The sequence below is a fragment of the Salvelinus namaycush genome, chromosome 13 (genome assembly GCF_016432855.1).
Source record: "Salvelinus namaycush isolate Seneca chromosome 13, SaNama_1.0, whole genome shotgun sequence".
NCBI lineage: Eukaryota > Metazoa > Chordata > Actinopteri > Salmoniformes > Salmonidae > Salvelinus > Salvelinus namaycush.
Window position 1 is genome coordinate 13,811,100 of NC_052319.1, and position 20,859 is coordinate 13,831,958.

Below are 20,859 nucleotides of genomic sequence, written 5' to 3' on the forward strand. Positions count from 1 at the left end.
TTTGTCGGTGGAAAAATGAACCATGAAATGTGTTTTTGATTTTTTTTTTTAAATGTGTTTGCATGTCTATCTAATTCAATACAATAAATGTGTTTTTGTCTTATTTTTTGGTGTGTTTGAGTTTGCGTAATGGTGCATAATGCAGCCTCCATTTTTCTGCTGCATTCAAAGCGCTTGGGTGGCTCTAGTATTCTCTGTAGGCCTATAACTGCATTGGGGGTCCAGTTTATGAATAATTAGAACAGTTTACTGGCACATATCATGTGTGATATTGGTATCGACGTTATATCGAAAAGCTACATATTTTACATCAATGCATACAATTCCATGACGACTTGGTGTACATGTACATGCAGGTACATGTGCACATTTGTGTTGACATTTGAGGCTACATACATTGCTCAAAATGCCACTATAACACTTGTGGTGCTATTCCATCATATCTGTCCAGCACGTACACGTAGGGTATAATTTACTGCATAGTTAGGCCTATGTGGATTCCACTTAGTATACCGCAGTACCTACTGCTACGATTACATGTTTGTATTATCTATTTATTCAAGCGGCACATCGACACATACAGGCTAGGCTATTCCTAAACAGACCTACAGGAATTGACTACTTACTGAATATGATCGCTCTCACTCCTTAGCCTATGATCTTTACCGTTTTGTTTGCTTGTAAATATTCAATTTAATAGCCTACCTTACATGAATTCATTGATTGTTAAATGTATAAATGGTTTGGGGGTTTTAGAGGGCGTAACTTGTAGGATATATTCAGTGGTGGAAAAAATACCAATTTGTCATACTTGAGTAAAAGTAAAGATACCTCAATAGAAAATGACCCAAGGGAAAGTCCCCCAGTACAATACTACTTGAGTAAAATTCTAAGTAGACTTTTGGTTTTAAATATAGCCTACTTAAGTATAAAAAGTTAATGAAATTGCTAAAATATACTTAACTTTCAAAAGTAAAAGTATAAATAATTTCAAATTCCTTATATTAAGGAAACCAGATGGGACGATTTTCTTGTTTTTCTAATTTATTTATAGCCAGGGGCACACTTAAAAACTCAGACATCATCTACAAATTAAGCATTTGTTTTTAAAGATTCTGCCATGTCAGATCCTTCAAAGCATTCGAAATGTAAGTACTGCTTTTGAGTGTTGGGGAAAATGTATGGAGTAAAACCTACATAATTTTTTTAGGAATGAGGCAGAGTAAAAGTGGTCAAAAATATACATAGTAAAGTAAAGATACTACTTAATTAGTACTTTAAAGTATTTTTACTTAAGTGCTTTACATCACTGGATATATTGTCATCTCTGGTTGGCTATCAGGGACGCAGGAGGCTATAGGCCTAACTGTTAGAAAAAATCTACCATTATTCCCAAAGCACACAAGCGCTTGAAGTGCTTCAGAATGGCCTATAGCTAAACATTTGTTGTTAATGTTCCGTTATTTACCTTATGACTCTGAAATTATATTTGCTAGTTTACAATCCCATTGTTTTAAAGCGATCAAAGGGGAATGGAGTGGCTTTTTGGTCCAGCAAGGTATTTTTATGAGAACTCTGCCAGATGACGTCTGCTCATGCTCTCAAGATAGGAGGGCGCCAAAACAAAGTTAAGGTCAAGTTAGTGTGTAATCTTGCGTTGCAAAATACGCACTCAAACTCATTTTGGCATGAAAACAACAACAATCTAATTATTTTTGTTTTTGTGTGCTTTAAAGACGTGGTATTTGCAAGAAGGAATCTATCTATTTGATGACACATCCGCATGAGACGGGCGTGAAAACAAGGCCCAAATCGCCCATTTTGTCTACAAGGACCGTTTTGCAGGTTACTCATTGTTGCGTTGTCAACCAACCTGTACTCATTGCCAATGCAATTTATTTTGCATTATGCTACTGTTGGTAGTATAGGACTAGATAATGTTGTTTTGATATAGTTAGTACATGGGTAGCATGTACAGTACTCTCTGCTCTTTGTGTAGCTCCTAGTTTTTGGGAATTATTTCTGGGTAATTTGTGCGTAATTACTTTTTAACATTGTATTAACTCGTGTGTTTCACGGTTTATTTTTCACTGGAAGATTAATAGAAATAATGATAATATAATCAAGTGTTTTTTCACATTCATTGTGTGTTTAAGATTGAGAATATTTCACTGTAGTACACTATATAGAAAAATAACACGAGCTAAACGCATTTCGGGGAGACTGAGGGGAAAACGTGTCATTACAAAAACATTTGCATTTGGGCCAAGTTTTTCAGTCCAAACAGCAACGCTCAAACATCATGTGTTATTATTGTTTTCAGGGTTGCACGCAGGGTTATTTATATATGCTATAGCCTACTATGCTTTTCCTGTGGGTTTGAGGATCTAAATATATAACTTGTTACTTTTAGTGCCCCCCAAAAATAATTCTGTATTGTGTTCCTGTCGAAAGAAACGTAGATTTTTTTGTGTGTAGATTTTTATCCGTGCAAATAATACTAGGGATGTAATAGAACATGGGACGTTGGGCCCACAATTACAGATCTAATTAGTTAGGGATTTGCTATGGTGAATGCTATACTGTTTACTTCCCTTTCACGTTATTTATATTATTTAATAGGCATATGTATTTCTATAAAGTGAAAAATGGTGTAACTTGAAAATTAAACTCCTGTAGACTATCTTCTAAAATAGTGTTGAAAGTAGGCTAGACATATCTCAGGCCACGGTTTCAAAATGTCTAAAGCACAAAGTAATCGCCACCCACCATAGTGTTTTTCCTCCAACAGCTACAAGATACACTTAAACTAGAACACTTCCTTTTGTCTGTGCAATAAAATGATTTGAGTGCCGACGTTATTGGTGATTGCTTGGTGCACATCGTCTCAGACCGCAGACGGTCAAAGCCAGCAGAGATGTTTTGTACTTGGCAGTGCAAAGCCTTCCTGCAGCCAATCATGCTGATGACGCTTCTATTTTTAATTTACATTTTGGAAGATCTTATCCGGAGAACCACTAATTACATATGTACGAGGAAAATGAACGATTCTGGATTTGGGGCGAACAACCAGGTAAAGAATTTCCATGTATCCCTTTGTCAGGCCTGGATGTTTTTGAAATCGGAAAATACAAAAAATATGAATGCTCGGAGAAAATATAGGGCCTGGAAATATAATGGAAGCGAGTCAAAATATAGTTGATGTTGAAATCAGAAAAGTATATTTCCCCCACATAGTCCTAATCTTTCTCTATAATTAAGTTGTCTTTATATGTCTCTCTTTCTTGTTTTCGTTCTCTTCATGTTTTTCTTTTCTACCTTTCACCTTTTCTGTGTTTTTGGTATCCTATGTGGATTATGTAATATAATTTGAGATTAGGTTTGTGAAGATTGTTTTGGTGCATTTTGTGCATTTGTTTGTATTGTTGAGGCACGAGCGTTAAAAATGTACTTTTGTTTTATCTATCCGTCCAAGTTATTACGCGCGTAACTTGTGCGTAATTGTAGGCTAATGTTAAATTTGTGAGTATAGTTTTGGATGCGAAGTAGACTGTGCACGAGGGAACATTCTGTGCCCTTTAACTTGGACTCCAAGGGGAGGTCAACTACAAGTATTTCTTAATATGTATTCAACTACCATGATGCATAAATGTCATACTTTCATAATAGTGCGCACATATAGGGCTTGCATGGAATACATACAAAGTTGTGAGTTTGCCATTCTATAACTCGAATTCTATTGCAATAACCCATTGATTAAATATCTCAGGGATTGTTTAGTAATGTCTATTTCGGAGGGTAGCGCAGATCCACATAGGAGTTGCTTCTGAATCCAGGCAACCAATGAACTGTCGTGTGCGCTCACATGAGTTGCTCTAGACAGTTCTTAATGACTGATATTGATATATGGTAATTCCTTAACCGGATCACATGACACAATTACCTCGAGAATCGATAAAGATGAATTGCACGTCAGCCTACGTTTCCGATTTTTTCTCCCTCGCGGGTCCTTTCCACGCGCCTATGGTGCAATAGATAGACAAAGTTTAACACACTCAAGCTGCCAATTCTATTTCGCTATAGCAAAAGGGTGAAGGGGAGAGATGGCGGAGTACGATGAGCGTGGCAACTGTGCGTCAAATATGTATTTACCGAGTTGTACATATTACGTTTCGGCGCCTGATTTTTCTTCAGTCTCCTCGTTTTTACCCCAGACTACTTCGTGTCAAATAAATTTTCCTTATTCTTCCAACATAGCTCAAGTCCAACCTGTTCGAGAAGTGTCTTTCAGAGACTATGGACTGGATCACTCAAACAAATGGCATTACAGGGGCAATTACGCTTCTTACTACTCAACGGACGAGATAATGCACCGAGACTTAATCCAGTCGTCGAACAGGGCGGAAATGATATTCAAAAATGATTCCTTGTACGGCCATCACGGCGGTACGAGCTCGCCATGCAATTTCTTCACAAATGTCGGCCGAAATGGGGTTCTTCCACAAGGGTTCGATCAGTTCTTAGAGACTGTTAACTCTGAGAAGCCCAACCCTGACGACTCAAAACAAAAGACACACTCCAGTCTCCCCGGAGATGCTGCGTGTAATAAACAGACTTCAGATAGGCCTACATCTGAGGAGTCTAAACGAGACCCAACTGAGGACATGGACGAAGATGATTATTCGATATCAAACTGCGCTGGGGACAAGAACAACGGCCCAAGTAGGTACAAGCATTAAATGGGGTTATAGTAAGTCCACTACTTTTGTCGGTCCGATTTTATGTGCCCCTTTATAAGCATGCAAAGGTTTTATATACCCCAATAAGATTTACTTTTCTGTTGTTAAAATATTTACGATGGGAAGACAGTTTAGGTGAGCTGTACTGCAATATTTCTGATGTGTTGTGTTTTCTGAATTAATTAAAGTTCTCTGATTCGCTTGCATAGTGTAAATTACAATGCAAGCATGTTTATTAGGCCTATTTGTTTATGACAATGCATTTACAAAGTAATAAAATAATTATATAAACAGAGAGGTAGGCAATGCTGCAATATTCGAGATAGAGGAGAGCCTACGTAGGCTATAGGCCTAGGCTATGGGAAGAGGTTGTCTTTGGCTGCATAATAATGGTTTACCTATAACTTCGAGAATAACCGTGTAGGACAGACATGGACTCAAAATGTGTGTGTGTGTGTGTGTGTGCGCGCGCTCACTCGCGCGTGCACGAGCATATCTGCTTGTGTGTTTGTGGATGCATGCGGGACGATCATCTTTTTACTCGGCTAACTTGTTAATTATGTTCTTTACTGACTAACATTGAGCCAACTTTGATCTGAACTACATTGTACTACATATTTGTCGTAAATAAAGTGTTTTGTCTTTGTTTAGGTTCTTCAAAGTCCAGAAAAAAGAGATGCCCCTACTCCAAATACCAGATCCGAGAACTTGAACGAGAATTCTTTTTCAATGTGTACATAAACAAGGAGAAGCGGCTCCAGTTGTCAAGGATGTTAAACCTGACAGATCGACAAGTGAAGATTTGGTTCCAGAACAGAAGAATGAAAGAGAAAAAGCTCAACCGGGACCGGCTTCAGTATTTCACTGGGAATCCCTTATTCTGAACCCTACGCATTTGGAGTCAATAGTTGCTAAATGCTTCACAACATATTGAATAAAGAGTTGTTTTTTGGGGGGGACATCTCATAATCTATCAAAACAACAGAAGGTGAAACACCGCACAGCATAATGAACATTGCAAACAGGCTGGATCTATCTATGCAAGGCTCTTGGCATCTGCCACTTAAATACTTACCTCAATGAACACATGAATCCTGTTATTTAAAATAAGATTCAATCCAGTGAAGAAATCATCCAGGAGACCTCGTCATAATGTCCATTTGTATATCATTATACTAATTAATTATAATCTCTAGGCTATGCATATCTTTTTTATTTATTTAAGTTTACATGGTGGCGTTTGGTGGATTCTAAAATATTGCAGTAAGCAACGCGTACTTTGAGTAGATTAATCAATCAAGTAGACTACAATAAGTAATTTATAATAGTAGAATTGTGTATGCATTTAGTAGACGCATGTGATGTATATTGTGGTTATGTGATATCAAAATAAAGTAAACATGGCAAATGTAGTTATGCGTTACCTCATATAATTGCAATCACAACGAACTAATTTCGTATAACTTTGGTCAGGATCCACATTTGGCATCAAAAAAAAGTTATGCATAATTTCATACAATTCAACAAGGTTTTTAATACTCCACTATAGGGATGCTCTTGTCAAAGCAATCTGATATATTTGTAAAGGACCAATTGCACTGGCACTAGTAGTTATATCAGTAGGCCACAGGACTATACAGCGAATTTCCTGTTATTGTAGCCAAGCAGTAGCGCCTCTTACTTGCTTCAACTTCAAAGTTTAGACTAGACCTTTTATTCCCTTTATTTTGTCTTACACTTAGGCGGTTTTCTAAACCTTGAACCGTCTAGACAGTATACTAAAAACTAGCTGTAAATGTCTAAATTGGGGGCTATTGGACCCTCTGGCCACTCCAAATGCGGTCCTACCCCAAAATAGTCGAGAAGAATGCAGTAGGCTACTGTTTACTTGTCAGGCTATTGAGTTTAAAGGAACGCAAAATGTACACGACCAAAATTATCTATTACTTTATATAAGTCTTTATAGTATATATTTTTCATATTTAACTTCAATTGGCAAGACCATGAAAGCGAAGAAAACCCATACGTAACAAGGCCTATGATTTGATTTGGCAGCTTTAAAAAAAAGTGGTGTATTTATTATAATTGTTTTAATTATTTGTATCAAATAGCCTATTGTTAATTGAATTAATAAATGTTCTTTCCTGCCTTTGAATTTCCCGTATAACGTCAATGTCGTCCCCTATCACTTTTTTTTTGAATAACTAGGCTATAGGCGCCTTTGGGCTGATGTCTTGAGAAACGACGCCTTCTGAATGATATCTGCATTGCAGTAGAATTCCAATATGGCTGCGAAGCAGTGAGTTTTCCTTTATGAAAAGTAAGCAGATACAGGGATACAGTTTCTTGTTTGAAGTTGATAACTGTCTTCTACATACTAACCAATTAAGATGTTGCATTACATTTAGCCTTTATGCAATATTCATGAAATCATCCGCAATCTTCTGATGTGGTAGCATTACGCACGACTTCGACAGTCTTACAAGAGTATAATATAGTTTAGCTTAAGTAACAACACTGAAACCAAAAATATGTGTCATAATCAAGGGTTTAATTCGAATCCACGGATAGGTCCCTCGTGTGTTAGAATTTAACAAAGTAAGGCAGTGCACTGCAGTAGTGCAGTCGACCAGTGTGTCATCCTAAATAAGCCTAAATATTTCTGTGACCAAGGTTTTTTCACTTATAGCATCGCGCAATGATTTTCTTTTCGATGAAAAATGTAGGCCTATGTGGTCTAATAGGCATGCCATGTTGGACATGTTAGTGTATCTGATCATTCGAATTGTGTTCCTAGCTGTAGGAAATAAGTCACAAACACACACATATCAGTCAGTCTTTTGATTGAACATTTTTATTGGGTTTTTGGTTCAATAAATAGGCCTAGTTGGGAAAAAACATTGTGCAGACATGGTAACTGCTCGTTCCTATTCTAACCACACGAGGGCAGACGTGTAGCAAGTTTCGGTCTGAGTTTGTTCATGAAAACACACATAGGTTGAATTACAGCTGTGGTCTGGAATATTATTGAAAGGCTTGTAAATGTTCTTGTTTGTGGTTTGGTGATAGAACATAGCATACGTTCGGTGATCTGGCTGTCTTTTTTGATTTGGCTTCCTTCTGGTAAACGTAGCTTCATTTAAAAAAATTAAAAACACAATAGCCCAAGCAGACTTTGTTTCGTTCATGCATTCCATGCATTGCAATCAAAGGGGCACCATCACTGTTCCTAACGCCACCATTTTAAAGTGGATTAAACAGTAGCCTTAACTATGTGGATTTGTATATCATAGGCCTATAGAAGACACCAAGTTAAACTTAACCCTGGCATATATTGGACATGACTTGAAATGTTGCTGGGTTAAACTTAGTTTCCATTCCAATTAAACCCTAAAGTAATTAAATACTTGTTAAATGATGGAATAAGGCACATGACCTATCTGGATTCCTCAATCAACCCTGGTTAGACTGAAATTATCGTGTGCATTATCGATGCATTAAACTAGGTATTTTGATTTGGACGGCCGTTAAGCCTTATCTAGTAAATATGTTGTCTAATCATTTCAACCGATGTTACCTGATAGGGTAAAAGGATGATTTAAAATGGGATGTGTAAACCTAAGATGTTGAATAGACCATGGGTTTTTATATTTTACTGAATTATTTGCTGAATTATTAAAGGCCCTATAATCACGGTCAGAACACCTGGATGGTTTTGATGTTGTATTCCTGAAGGTAAAAACAACACATGGCACACTGGTGAATTCGTAACGTGTCCTAAAACGTGATTTTTTCATTTTCTACGTTTAATAGAAGCATATTGTATGTCTGCATTTTTTGCGTAATTGACCATTTGGCATGTATATCCGTATAGGACATTTATAACTTCAGAAATATTTTGGAGAGCAAATTCTATTTGAGGCTATTGTTCATTTAGACATATATTGAAGCAGCCTATATATCGCACTTCTAATTAATTCCTTATATTGTCATCTTTCTCACTCTTCTTTCGATCGAGCTTATATGTTAGATTTCTCAAACGTGTTTCTGAAGCATCTTCATATTAGGGTTGACCTGAAGCATTGTTTTGGCCTACAACCTTGAAGGTTAAGCTTCAGACGTAGGGCTATGCTGTTTTGGACGTCCTTGGATGTGCACTCGCGCTCTCATTGTTGAAATCATGTTTAAAAAACAATGCTCCCCTTACGCGTGCATGTATTTGGGTTCATTTACAGGTATGTAAGGCTATCATAGGTTCATTTACAAAAATCGATGCTTAAATTTAAAGAAACATCATGAAACAAATGTACATATGCCACATATAAATATATAGCCTATTAGATATAATCTATAGGCTGATATTTTCCTCCCATATTTATTTTCTTTAGTAAATCTACGTGCACAAACTTGGCTCATTGAGGTAGGCCTATTCAGCGTGTCATTAATGGCATCCTCTAAATACAATTAGTAGTCTTATTCAGCAAATAATCGGTTTATGTATACTTGTTGATTTGTTCATTCATTGCTATTTCTCTGGGTAAAAAATCCACATCATCTACCTATTTGAAAACGTGGACCTGCTAAACCGATGTGAGATGATGAATTGAGAATAGGTGTATGTTTAGCGCTGTAGTGGATTGTTATTAAAACGCATTAGTTTCCTATTCCGTCATATAGGTCACAAAGAAACTAAGTGCGCCATACCCAGAGCAGGCATTCAAAGGCTATTACAATTGTTCTGAAAAAATTAGAACCGGGTAATCGATATCACCTCTGTGTAGGCTTTCCTTGTATTTTCATGTTTAGAGAATAACATCCTACTTAAACCAAACGCTGTTTAATTAAGAATCCAATGACAAAAAAAAAATATAGGCCTATAATAGCCATATTTGCTTTTAATTTTGGTTGTAATTGTTTAATTACCTCCTGTAAATTGATTTTTCTTTTCAGTTAGGATTAGATTTCGATCACTACACCGTCATTATTTTAGTTAATGTCAAAGCATTGGCTTTAGTAGTTCTATAGCCTATAAAAGTGAGTAGATTACCTATTAGTCGTGAACTTAAATTGTGTTAAAGGTGTTCAAAGTGGTCAAGGTATGGGCATTGGAGCTTGATGCAACTGTACATTATTTTCAGGTTAAGACCATGCACATCAGCTTTGATTTTGTTTCATGCCAAGCAAAGAGAACAGGCTAAATATTCAAGATGTCCTTTGTCAGTCTTGGAATCAATTTCAAGTCCGTGTTCTAGGTGTCGCTGTTGACCACGTCTGCCTCCCAGTCATGAGTCAATTCGTCCATGTGATGGGAAAAGAGGCTGCGTCTCAAGGCCATTTTCAAATTTCATTGGTGAGCTTGTCATGTGGTAGAGAGGCATCCTGAGCAACACGGAGATTGTTGTGCTAGATATGTCAGCCTACAAAGAACATCTCTCTCCTTTTTAAAACTTCTCCAAAAATGTCCTTTCCCAACAGCTCTCCTGCTGCAAATACGTTTTTAGTTGATTCGTTGATTGGCGCTTGCAGAACAGACAGTTTTTACTCCAGCAGCAACATGTACATGCCGTCCGGTGCAGAAATGGGAACTTATGGAATGCAAACCTGTGGACTCCTGCCGTCTCTCGGTAAACGAGGGGACGTCAACCACCAAAATATGGGCATGAATGTCCACTCTTACATACCTCAAATTGATAACTGGACAGATCCGAATAGATCTTGCAGAATAGAGCAACCATCCAACCAGATGCCCAATTGCACATTTTCACAAAACATTAAGGAGGAGAGTAATTACTGCATGTATTCAGACAAGATAGCAAAGGTCAACTCGTCCGATGTCCCTGTATATTCTAATATAATCCCCGAATCGTGTTCAGTTGATGGCCCCGAGATCCCTGTTCCGGGCTATTTCAGACTGAGCCAAACTTACGCGAGTGGGAAACACCAGGACTATGGCCACGAGATGACGAGTCCAAACACCACATTGATGCAGCTCAACAGAATTACTCCCAAACCGCAGTTGTCTTCCTTTGTCGAAGTGGAAAAGAAAACGGCTGATATACCGCATAACCGGGAGATCAGCAGGACACCCATCCCCGCGGAAAGCCCGGATCCAAAGTCGAGCGCGCAGGAGGAGAAGAATTGCTCCACTGAAGCTTCAGTCTCCAGCCCAGAGTTGCCAAAGAAGGAAGCGAAAGGTAGGTACAATACAGGGATGAATCGTGTCATGGTGTAATATGAACGCTCCAGCATCATAAAAGCCAATATAAAACACAAACAGCCCTAAAGTCGTAATGTTTAATGAGAGCCTTACTCAGGTTGCAGTAAAATGCTACAGGAAACTGTTCGACTCGCACATATTTGCATTGAGGTCTATTCTCTTCTATATTTTTCTATATTTATAATGTATGTGTTTCTTTGTTGATTGTAGCAAAACAGAAGATTCCATTTTATAGTTGGGTAAATGTTATTTGGGAAAAGTGTATTTATTTATTGAAGTGTAATCCATATTATTAACATCTAGTAGACATAAGGCTTGTAGTCTGTTTTGTATCTTCATCCTCAGTGTTGTGATTATCAATTTCCCCCGAAATTATAATACAGAAATACTCCAGGCTCTAACAAATGTGTACTGTAGTGGATTTCATCAGTATGCCTAATATGCATGTCAAATATTACTTTGGTCTAAAAACTCAGTCGTGTAATTTAGAGCAGGTGTTGTTAGTTATAGTTTACAGCCTGTAATATTTCAACATGGTAGTAGCAGAGTACGACTACTAACCAATAATACTCATACAGGCTAAAACTAAATCAATATAATTGAAGCGTTCTATCATTCTGACCAGAGCTGTTTGACTAGTGAAAACATATTTGTGATAGTTTCATATTTTGCCATGTTAAAACATTTGTTGGTTTGATTTCATTTCAGACAGCAAAACTGACCCTCCAACGAGCAATTGGTTGACTGCAAAAAGTGGAAGGAAGAAAAGATGCCCCTACACAAAGCACCAGACGCTGGAATTGGAAAAGGAGTTTTTATTCAACATGTACCTGACTCGAGAGCGCCGTCTAGAGATCAGTAAAGGCGTCAACCTCACCGACAGGCAAGTCAAGATCTGGTTTCAAAACCGCAGGATGAAGCTCAAGAAAATGAGCAGGGAAAACCGAATTCGGGAACTTACCTCAAATCTCACCTTTTCGTGAGCATGCTTACAAATGCTTGTTTTATTGTCCTTTTCCTCTCTCTTCAAAGTAGTGCTGTGGCAGCATTGGACTTGTTTTTTTTTTTTTTCACTGAAACTGTGACTGTAATTGCTATTTTTGTCTCATTTACATTGTGACGCATTGTGTATTTTGAATGTTTCATCACAGGGTACAGGAGGCTAGATCTTAAATTATTAAAATATAGTAGGTATTCATTATTGGACTGTTTGGTTTGATTGAGTCTAAGGAAGTCACGGTGAATTGTTTGTAAGATCTTTTTTTTCGGACATGAAAGCACATTAATAGTGGTTGAATAGTTAAACATTCGTTTAAGAGTTAAGCGCAAACCGTCAGCTGAATCGTAAGTAATCTTATAAACGTTTCTGTATTATAAATGTGGTGAGCAATGTAAATGGGTGTACATCTTATGCATGTTTGTGGCATGTATCCTGCAATAAATTGATTGTCAAATGTCATTTCTTATTTCAGTGTTTTGTTTTGCAGTAAGACAAGGCTTTTTCATCAAGGCAGATGTGTAAGAAATAAATTAAAGTAAAGTAGAGCACTATTTCTGGAATTGGTATACTATAGGCCCTAACGTTCTTTCAGTTCCGTTAAAATTAATAGGGACTGATCCGTAGCTTCAAATTGTTATCGTGCTAGAATCAAAGTAAATGAAAAGTAAGAGAAAAACAAGTCTAATAACGATATAAGTCTTTTATCTTTAGGCTTGTGTGCAGGGTCCCAATATGAAGCATCTCAATTTTAGCGTTAAGCTATACTCAACATAATTTCGCCCCGGCTATTTTCAAATGATCTTATAAGGCCTAAAGTTATTATCTATTGAATTATTTTTTAATTATTATATTTATCATGAATTAGTTATTAGGACTATTTTCAATTAGCTTTCAGCAACTTGACTGAAATGAAAAAGGAACGTTAGCCTGTAAAGTTAAGTAATTTTAGCTGTTGATTGTGAATAAGGTATCTAATTGGCGTTCGTGGACTGTAAAACTTATTCAAATACACAAAATACACATTTATACTTACTTCTATTCAAATACACAAAAATAAGACTAATATCCAATAATGCCCTATATAGCTATGTAGCTAACATGTTACGATATTTACACGGATCTGGGAAGGTTCCTAATCAACCTACAAAACAGCCATTGGCGTCTGGATACATGCTACTATAAAGGCGCTACACTCTTAGAAAAACGGTTCATTAGGGTTTCTATATAGAACAATTCATTCTAAGTGTGTGGAGGGATAGGTCTATAACAATAGCCTATTTAAATAGCTCTTTTGATCAAAACGGTTATGTTTCCATACCACCTAAATATAAGGCTCTGATCATATATATATAGCGTACAATAATGTTTACTTATGATTAAAAACAGTAATAATTGAAATAAAATATTGCCGCAACATTCTGTCATGATTCAAAATGTTGCTGATGTTGATGCAGTTAAACGTCATGAGATGTTTTGTCTTGTTTTGTAGGCTTATAATAGCATATTAGTTTGCCCAGTAGTAGACGTGTCTTCAGCCACTGTGTACAGTCCAACCCAAGTTTATAGCTCTTTATCTGTGCAGACTATTTGAACTCGGTACTTCTATTTTCCGCTTTCCTCTGCTTCACTTTTACTCACACATCACCCCCTCATGTCCAGATGAATGAATGCTGAAACGCACACACACACACACACACACACACACCACCACCACCAACAACAACGATTGTATGGTTTTATTTAACATTGGTCGTCTTGGCCGCATCATTCATTTGGTAACACTTTACTTAAAGCATCCAGGTATAGGCTAATGCTCTATAACGTGTTATAAGCATATGTGAGCCCTTATACTGTCTTATAACAAGACCTATAATATGCTATGTCTCTCGAGTTAACGCTGACGAAGCGGGTCCCTATAGCGTGTATGGACCTAATGACGTTCAAGCACAAATTCATTGGCAGCTCACCAGTGTGGTTCTGTTCCTTCTTGCTCGTTGTTTTTGCTCCATCCTGACCATGGATTTTAAATAAATCGGTTTATGGATTTTATTTAAGTTTCTAGGCCTATTCATTGTATATGTGTCTTGATGGGAGTTTGCAAAAAGTAGGCTAGTTCCAATGCTCTTGGGGTGAGTCGTCGACTAATAGCCTAATCAAGAAGTTATGTGTTCTCAAAAGTAAGAAAACCTAAAAGGCCCTCTTAAATCTAGATTTTTAGACATTACTCTGCACAGATCCACTTTGTTGCGCCAAGAGTCCGTTTTATTAAGGGCACATTAATGTATAATCAAACGCACCTCATAAAGATTTTATTGATCATAAAAGCATTAGGCCTATGGCTCTCCTCTAGATACATACAATTTGTATACAAATAATACTTCCTGATTCAAACTTACAAGACCAACCAAACTAGTGAAAGTGACTCCTCGTTTAATAAAAACTAACAATTCCAAAACAGAGTCGGTGCGGAAATGGTGTCTCGTTATTTTACAGCATGTTATTACATTTATTTTACGAGGACTTACAACTTAGAAGTCTATAAAATGTTTTACAAGCATTGAGTGTATGACATACCTTATGACGATATCTTGTAAGAGTTTACATGCATAATATGCTGTGGCATCAATGTTGAGTGGTGGTTGTGAAATAAATGTGTGTATTAATCTGTTGACGTAAAAAAAAATAGTCCGGCACCGCCCTCAACCGTATGCACATTCAAAAGGCCCAGAAACACAGCATTTCTTAAGGTTTTACATTTTTTCTCCTCAAACATTTGGTTTTATTGGCACTCTTGAATAAATAGGCAAATTAAAGATAGGCCTACCGTTACCAGCGGACTGATTTACTCACTGTATTGGTAAATATGATCACGTGATTCATGTAACCAATCCCTGAAGATTAAGCCAGGAAAAATACTATGATTGTTCAGAGGGAAGGTTTCCGTAACAGTGTAACCTTTTATATGACTACGAAGGGATCCAAAAATGTCGACCAGTAGCACTCTAAGTAACTATTATGTGGACTCTATAATGGGGCATGAAGTGGAGGATGTGTACGGGGCGCGTTTTATCCAGGGTCCGCACACTACGACCTCAAGGCCATCAGGTGTTGGGGACAATGCAGATTTTTCCTCCTGCAGTTTTGCACCCAAGTCAGCCGTTTTCCCAGGGTCTTGGTCCTCTGTTCACACGCAGTCCACTGCCGCAGTGTCAGGGATTTACCATCCTTACGTCCACCAGTCCCATCTCTCCGCAGCAGACAGCAGATATGTTCGGTCCTGGATAGACCCAATTTCTAACGTTTCTTTCTCCGGGTTTCACTCTAACAGTCGGCATTATGGAACCAAGCCCGAAAGTTTACCACCGAAAAGGACTGAGAGTGCCACTTTTGAGACAGAGACTCCGGTGGTCGACCCTGGCCCTGATTACGCATGTGGAGTATCCGAATGCCCAGAAAAAGTAACCAAAGAGAGCGTTGGCAGTGATATGTCGAGTCACAGCGAGCCTAAAGAAGAGAAGCAACAACAACAACAACTTGACCCAAGTAAGTAAACGGAATTGCCCCTTGATTTACAACCGTAAGAACTGTAGGAGCTGGGTGTGTAAAACTGGAGGTTTTACTAACCTATAAAAGTGTCTAGCTCATAACCACGGGCCGAATAAAACTACCCACTGCTGTAAAGTGGGTATTTAACACAAAAGTGTGATAATAATTCGATCCACAAATTCAGTCTTTTGTACAAATATACAGTATTTAATTAAATTCCGATGCTTGTATTTGCTATTTTATTTAGTTTTCCTGCTTATTCTCATGTGAGTTTCAACTTTGTCCCCTCTCTTCTCCAGACAACCCTGCAGCAAACTGGATTCATGCACGTTCAACAAGGAAGAAGCGATGTCCATACACAAAATATCAGACACTAGAACTGGAAAAAGAATTCCTCTTCAACATGTATTTGACACGAGATCGACGATACGAAGTTGCTCGAATTCTCAATTTAACTGAAAGGCAGGTCAAAATCTGGTTCCAGAACAGAAGAATGAAAATGAAAAAGATGAACAGAGAGAGAGGCAGTAAGGATCACTTATAACTAGACTGGGTGTAGTCCCTCGCCTTTTGATGTATCATATTGTTGTGATTACTTAGAATAAAACCTTGGTTGGAGCTTAAGCTATGCATTTTTGTGTTGATGTACCAAATGGAAAGGTTGACTCAACATGCCCGGAAATATGCTGTCTTTCTTTTTTGTTTTAATCAAAGTAATGTTGAGTCTTAAACGAATTACTCCATTGATTAACCCGAGCTCGAGTATTTATGCCCAAAATGAGACCAGGGAATAATATGCTTGCGTATATAGTTTTCTTAGTCGTGTAGCCTTTTAGAAAAAATCGAATGTTTTAAGAAGTTGCATTTATGCTTATATTTCGGTGAAAGAATCCTCACGCAAATTGGAAATGATTTAACAAGGTAGAGGCCGACTGAGTATGTTTGTCCGACTAGGGCTAGAATTGAAAACGAAAGGGTCATGTTTTTGAGTATTTATGATATTGTCACCGTGTTTTTTCTGAGGTTGCTAGTTTTGAAAAAAAGACAAGAAAGCTATAGGGCGTAGCCTTAATCATTACATAGGCTAATATTCCTGCATTTTTACAATCCAATTCCGGCCGTATTTAACCGTTAAGTTGTTCTTACATCTTACAACTTTTCTGCTCAGTGGTTTTGAAGTGGTTGTCCCTATATAGACATGCTTGTTATTAGCCTAGCTACGTTGTACTTGAATATATATATATATATATATATATATATTTCAATTTGAGATGCATTGCTGTATATAGTTATTCCTGACGCTCTGAACACCAATTCAACAACGTGTATTAGCCGACTCTTAATATAAAGCTATGGGCTAGTGTAGGCCCCATCGCATCAATGCAGTAGTTTGTAAGAATTGAGAGGGAGGACTAATAACGCCTTATTGCAAACATAATTAGATGGGTTGATGAGGGGCGACGTAGGGTTAATGAGAACGTTTCTTTCACTTAAATACATTTATTGTATGAGCCTGGAGATTCAATGTTTGGACATTTCGTTGTCTTTTTTTTATTTTAAGGTCAGCAGAATGAAACATCTAAAAGGTGCCACTTGGTGTAATGAACTACCATTTCAGAATTGTTTTCCTGGTATGAATTTGGCTTACAAGGTGGTTGGATTTCACTTGAAAAGTAGGAGAATGAACATGGTTTAAAAAGACTAGTAATAAAGAATTTATGATTGGGAGAGGTGTTGCACGGATTTCCAATTTATTGTCCAACCTGTACGTATAATTGCTTTAAAGCAGGAAGAAACGTGGTCCAATAAACCCATATAGATGGCTAGACGTCTGGTCTAAATGAGTTTATGAGGCAGGGCAATAATTGCACTCTCCTTTGAAACACTCTTACTTGGGGTGTTTGAGTCTGTTGCTGACTAACAGAAATGCAGCCATTTTTTTTCTACAGGGTGCCTGGTCGATAAATTGTCTGTCTTCGTGACTGAGAGGAAATCAGACCCCCTAATGGATAGAAAGTCACGTTTATTCATCAACTGCATTTCCTATTGAGAGGGCAAAACTTAACTTTGACTGCTGCTTAGAAGGCCGTTTACAGCGGTGGATCTATTGGCACTGCGAGGGTGGATTTAAACCCTGTTTCTGAAATTCCATGAAATGTCACATGTCATTACTGTTCTGTGTGTAAAAAAAAATATCCCTGCGTTTTATGTGAAAAAAAAACGTACATTGTTTATCAGGGGTGTTGAAACATCTGAGAATACAGTTGGATTTTGATGCATAATTTCTAATCGCTTTGGTTACTTTGATGAAAATAAATGATGATGATTGACACATTAATTCCCCCTATTCTCCAAGTATTGCTAAAGTAGTCTACTAGATAGTATTATTGGTTAATGAAGAGACACAACTTATTCTATACTGGGGGAGCATTTTGTTGGTAATCAAGAGCGCTAGAGGGCGACGTTGTTCTACACAAGACTACATCTCAATGGCGGTCGATGGGTTGATCGAGGCCCGGGTATAGGCCCTAAATGTGTGTTTCAAATATAATATTCAATTAATTCATAAAAAAATATATTTTCTATAGATTGGAGGCTTTTACCGGTAGATAGAATATAGGCCTATAGGCCTACATCAAATAACATATTGAGTGTTATAGTTGCAATTTCAGATTCGGCGAAAATTCTCATTTAGTATTGTGTCGCTGACTAGATTTTTATTTTAACCCTTAAATATAATGAGCGTAATTAGCCTATAACCATACCTACATAAATAACAGAAAACAGTGAAAATATGCTTTTACATTAGAGCAATGGGTATAATAGTTTGTAATTAATGATTTAAGTTACTATGATAATGAATAGGATTATTATTAATTACGATAATTTATTTGTTTATTTGTATTAGTTGATTTATTGGTTCACCAAGGCCTATCAGAAATGTCATTGAAATGTTAGCGAAGACATTTACATTTACATTTAAGTCATTTAGCAGACGCTCTTATCCAGAGCGACTTACAAATTGAAGACCAATGAAAAGGAAAGGATAGGCCTACATATACGAAAATATTGGAAATGTTTTCTTTCATGGGACAAACACTGAACTCTGAATTCACTCCACTTGTATTTTTTTTCAGCCTCATCCAGTGATGTTAACTACTGTACATATAGGATGTTTTTGCTCCTACAGTATGCGGTTGTATCATAACATATCTCTTGACCTTGCCTGTTATAGGTTTCTTTTCTGCGCTATTTTGGGGACAAAGTAATCTATGAGTCTCATTAAAAACAAACATATAAATAATATATACCGCAGGACAAGTCGACCTATAGCAAAACATTCTCCCGTCCCCTGGTTCCTTTCATGCTTTGGGATCAAAAGAAACGGCAAATGTGTCTTTAGGTGTGCTTGATCAATGTTCAGCAGTCGACAGTTACTGACTTCTGGAATTTAAAAAAACTAAGCCAACCATAAGACTATTGGACAACAAAACTAGCCTACTCCAGTCGCCATTGAATCGTTGGAATTGCCCTTAAAATTAGGCAGAAATGTGTTGTTATTTCGAGCCTTTTTATTGCAACTGGGCCTACAAACAGAAAAGGCATTTCTTGCAGCTTACAATTCAGCCTTTCCACAAGCTTGCCTGCTGGGTCTGTAGCAGCGCTCTGCATCAAGTTCAATAATTTTATAATCATGCAAAGCAGCAACCGAATCCTTGTGGAATTACGTGTCATAGCGACTGCTCTAAATTTCACAAATACGATAATTTACAGAGACAGCAGGCCTTTACGACACCGCAAGAGACCGAGCTGCTACAATACCTTGACTATAAATCGTCCGGTGGTAATACTGGCGAACTACCAGAGCGCCTAAATGAAAGCCCGTCTTTTCCACAGACGCTCCTCTGGATGAGACCTCAAGGTTGGTTGATTCTCGTAAAATGTGCTTTCAAATCACGTACAGGCCCAATTCCTAGGCTTACTGTTTTCAAAAATATCATTCTCTTGCCGTAAAATTACACAATTCTTTGAAAATAATGATAATATGCTGGAATGGAACATTGCATAATGCAGTCTTCTAACCCCTAGTGAGGAGAAGAAACAGACAGTCGGTAGGCCATAAAACTGAAGCAGGAGAGAGAATTCCCCTCCAACCCCATGTGACCAGGGAGATAAGGTTCGATGTGTCGACCCCACATTAAGAAAATTAGTTTACCATTTAAAAAATGCTGTCTCCAATGGTACCAATCCCACTGAAACACAACAATAGAATGCAACAGAATACACCCCCCATTTTACGCACGCATTACGCACACCCATGCCCAGCCGAATCACGCTGAAATACACACACGAAAACATCCTAAAGGCCATTTGTGTACACTGCCTTCTTGCTGTCTTTACAGACCCGAAGCACATTGGTACTATCATGAACGAAAGACTGCTACAATGAATTGTGACTAATAATAATAATAACATACACATGTAATGTCATTTTATATTTATTTGTTGCTTAGTGTTCCCAAGAAAATACTGAGCATTGATTAATACGCCAAAATACATTATAGTATTATTATTATTATTTTTTTTACATCTTATGACATAATGCGTAATAGTCTTAAAAAATCATAGTCCTGGATTCCCTGGACTAATAGAGCTACATTTGGTTTGCCTTAATAATACGTGCATGGTGCATTCTGTGTTGTGTGCTGTATTAATGTGTTTAGGTAGCCTATATTTGCGTAAATATTCAATCACGGTCCTTTATTTCACCTTTATGAATTCAACATATGAAAAATATGCCCACATGTATAACTTTTTAGTTAGAACAGCACCTCATTTTATGATTTTAATATCCTAGGAGGAAAGGATGATAGTCTGGCCAAAAAGGTGTGTGAGGACTACAACCGAAGCGCGTGCATAGCCTAGTAGGCCTAAGAGTTTATTTTTCAATAAATACCACATTTCCATTTTGGGGTTGATTTCGTGTAGTTATTTGTTGTACCCTATTTTCAACACCACATTGAGCCTGATCGAACTTGTTTCGATGGGGAGAGCCTATAGACCTTCCTCTTTCGATTATTATTATTATTATTATTTTTTTTAAATATCATCGTTAATACATTTGTTATGCGACATTGTAACCAACGTAAGACATACATTTAGCCACAACGGAAATGCTGCTAATGAAAATATTATCTTTGATTAGTGGTCAAAATATTGCATAGTGCCAGTGCCAATGAAGGTTTTCATTATTATTTTGTATCTTGTTTTTACAAAAATACTATGTTGGCATCATGAACTGCTCTACATCCATTCGTTTCTGTTTCCTGTTATATAAGACCAAATGTACTTTATTA

General features: G+C 37.4%; 3 protein-coding genes across 3 annotated transcripts; all 3 read left to right on the plus strand.

The window, feature by feature from the left end:
- The first annotated feature begins 4,103 nt into the window (after positions 1-4,103).
- On the plus strand, positions 4,104-5,681 carry hoxd11a (homeobox D11a). Its single transcript, XM_039006352.1, has 2 exons — positions 4,104-4,722; positions 5,391-5,681. The coding sequence occupies exons 1-2, from the start codon at positions 4,104-4,106 to the stop codon at positions 5,621-5,623; spliced, it is 852 nt and encodes a 283-aa protein (XP_038862280.1). The 3' UTR covers positions 5,624-5,681.
- Positions 5,682-10,057: 4,376 nt separating this feature from the next.
- On the plus strand, positions 10,058-12,053 carry LOC120057877 (homeobox protein Hox-D10a-like). The gene is made up of 2 exons (XM_039006353.1): positions 10,058-10,933; positions 11,665-12,053. Exons 1-2 carry the CDS (start codon positions 10,198-10,200, stop codon positions 11,937-11,939), a joined length of 1,011 nt encoding a protein of 336 aa, XP_038862281.1. The 5' UTR covers positions 10,058-10,197; the 3' UTR covers positions 11,940-12,053.
- A 2,780-nt stretch (positions 12,054-14,833) lies between these two features.
- LOC120057878 (homeobox protein Hox-D9a-like) lies at positions 14,834-16,388 on the plus strand. The gene is made up of 2 exons (XM_039006354.1): positions 14,834-15,499; positions 15,802-16,388. The coding sequence occupies exons 1-2, from the start codon at positions 14,941-14,943 to the stop codon at positions 16,044-16,046; spliced, it is 804 nt and encodes a 267-aa protein (XP_038862282.1). The 5' UTR covers positions 14,834-14,940; the 3' UTR covers positions 16,047-16,388.
- Positions 16,389-20,859: the final 4,471 nt, after the last annotated feature.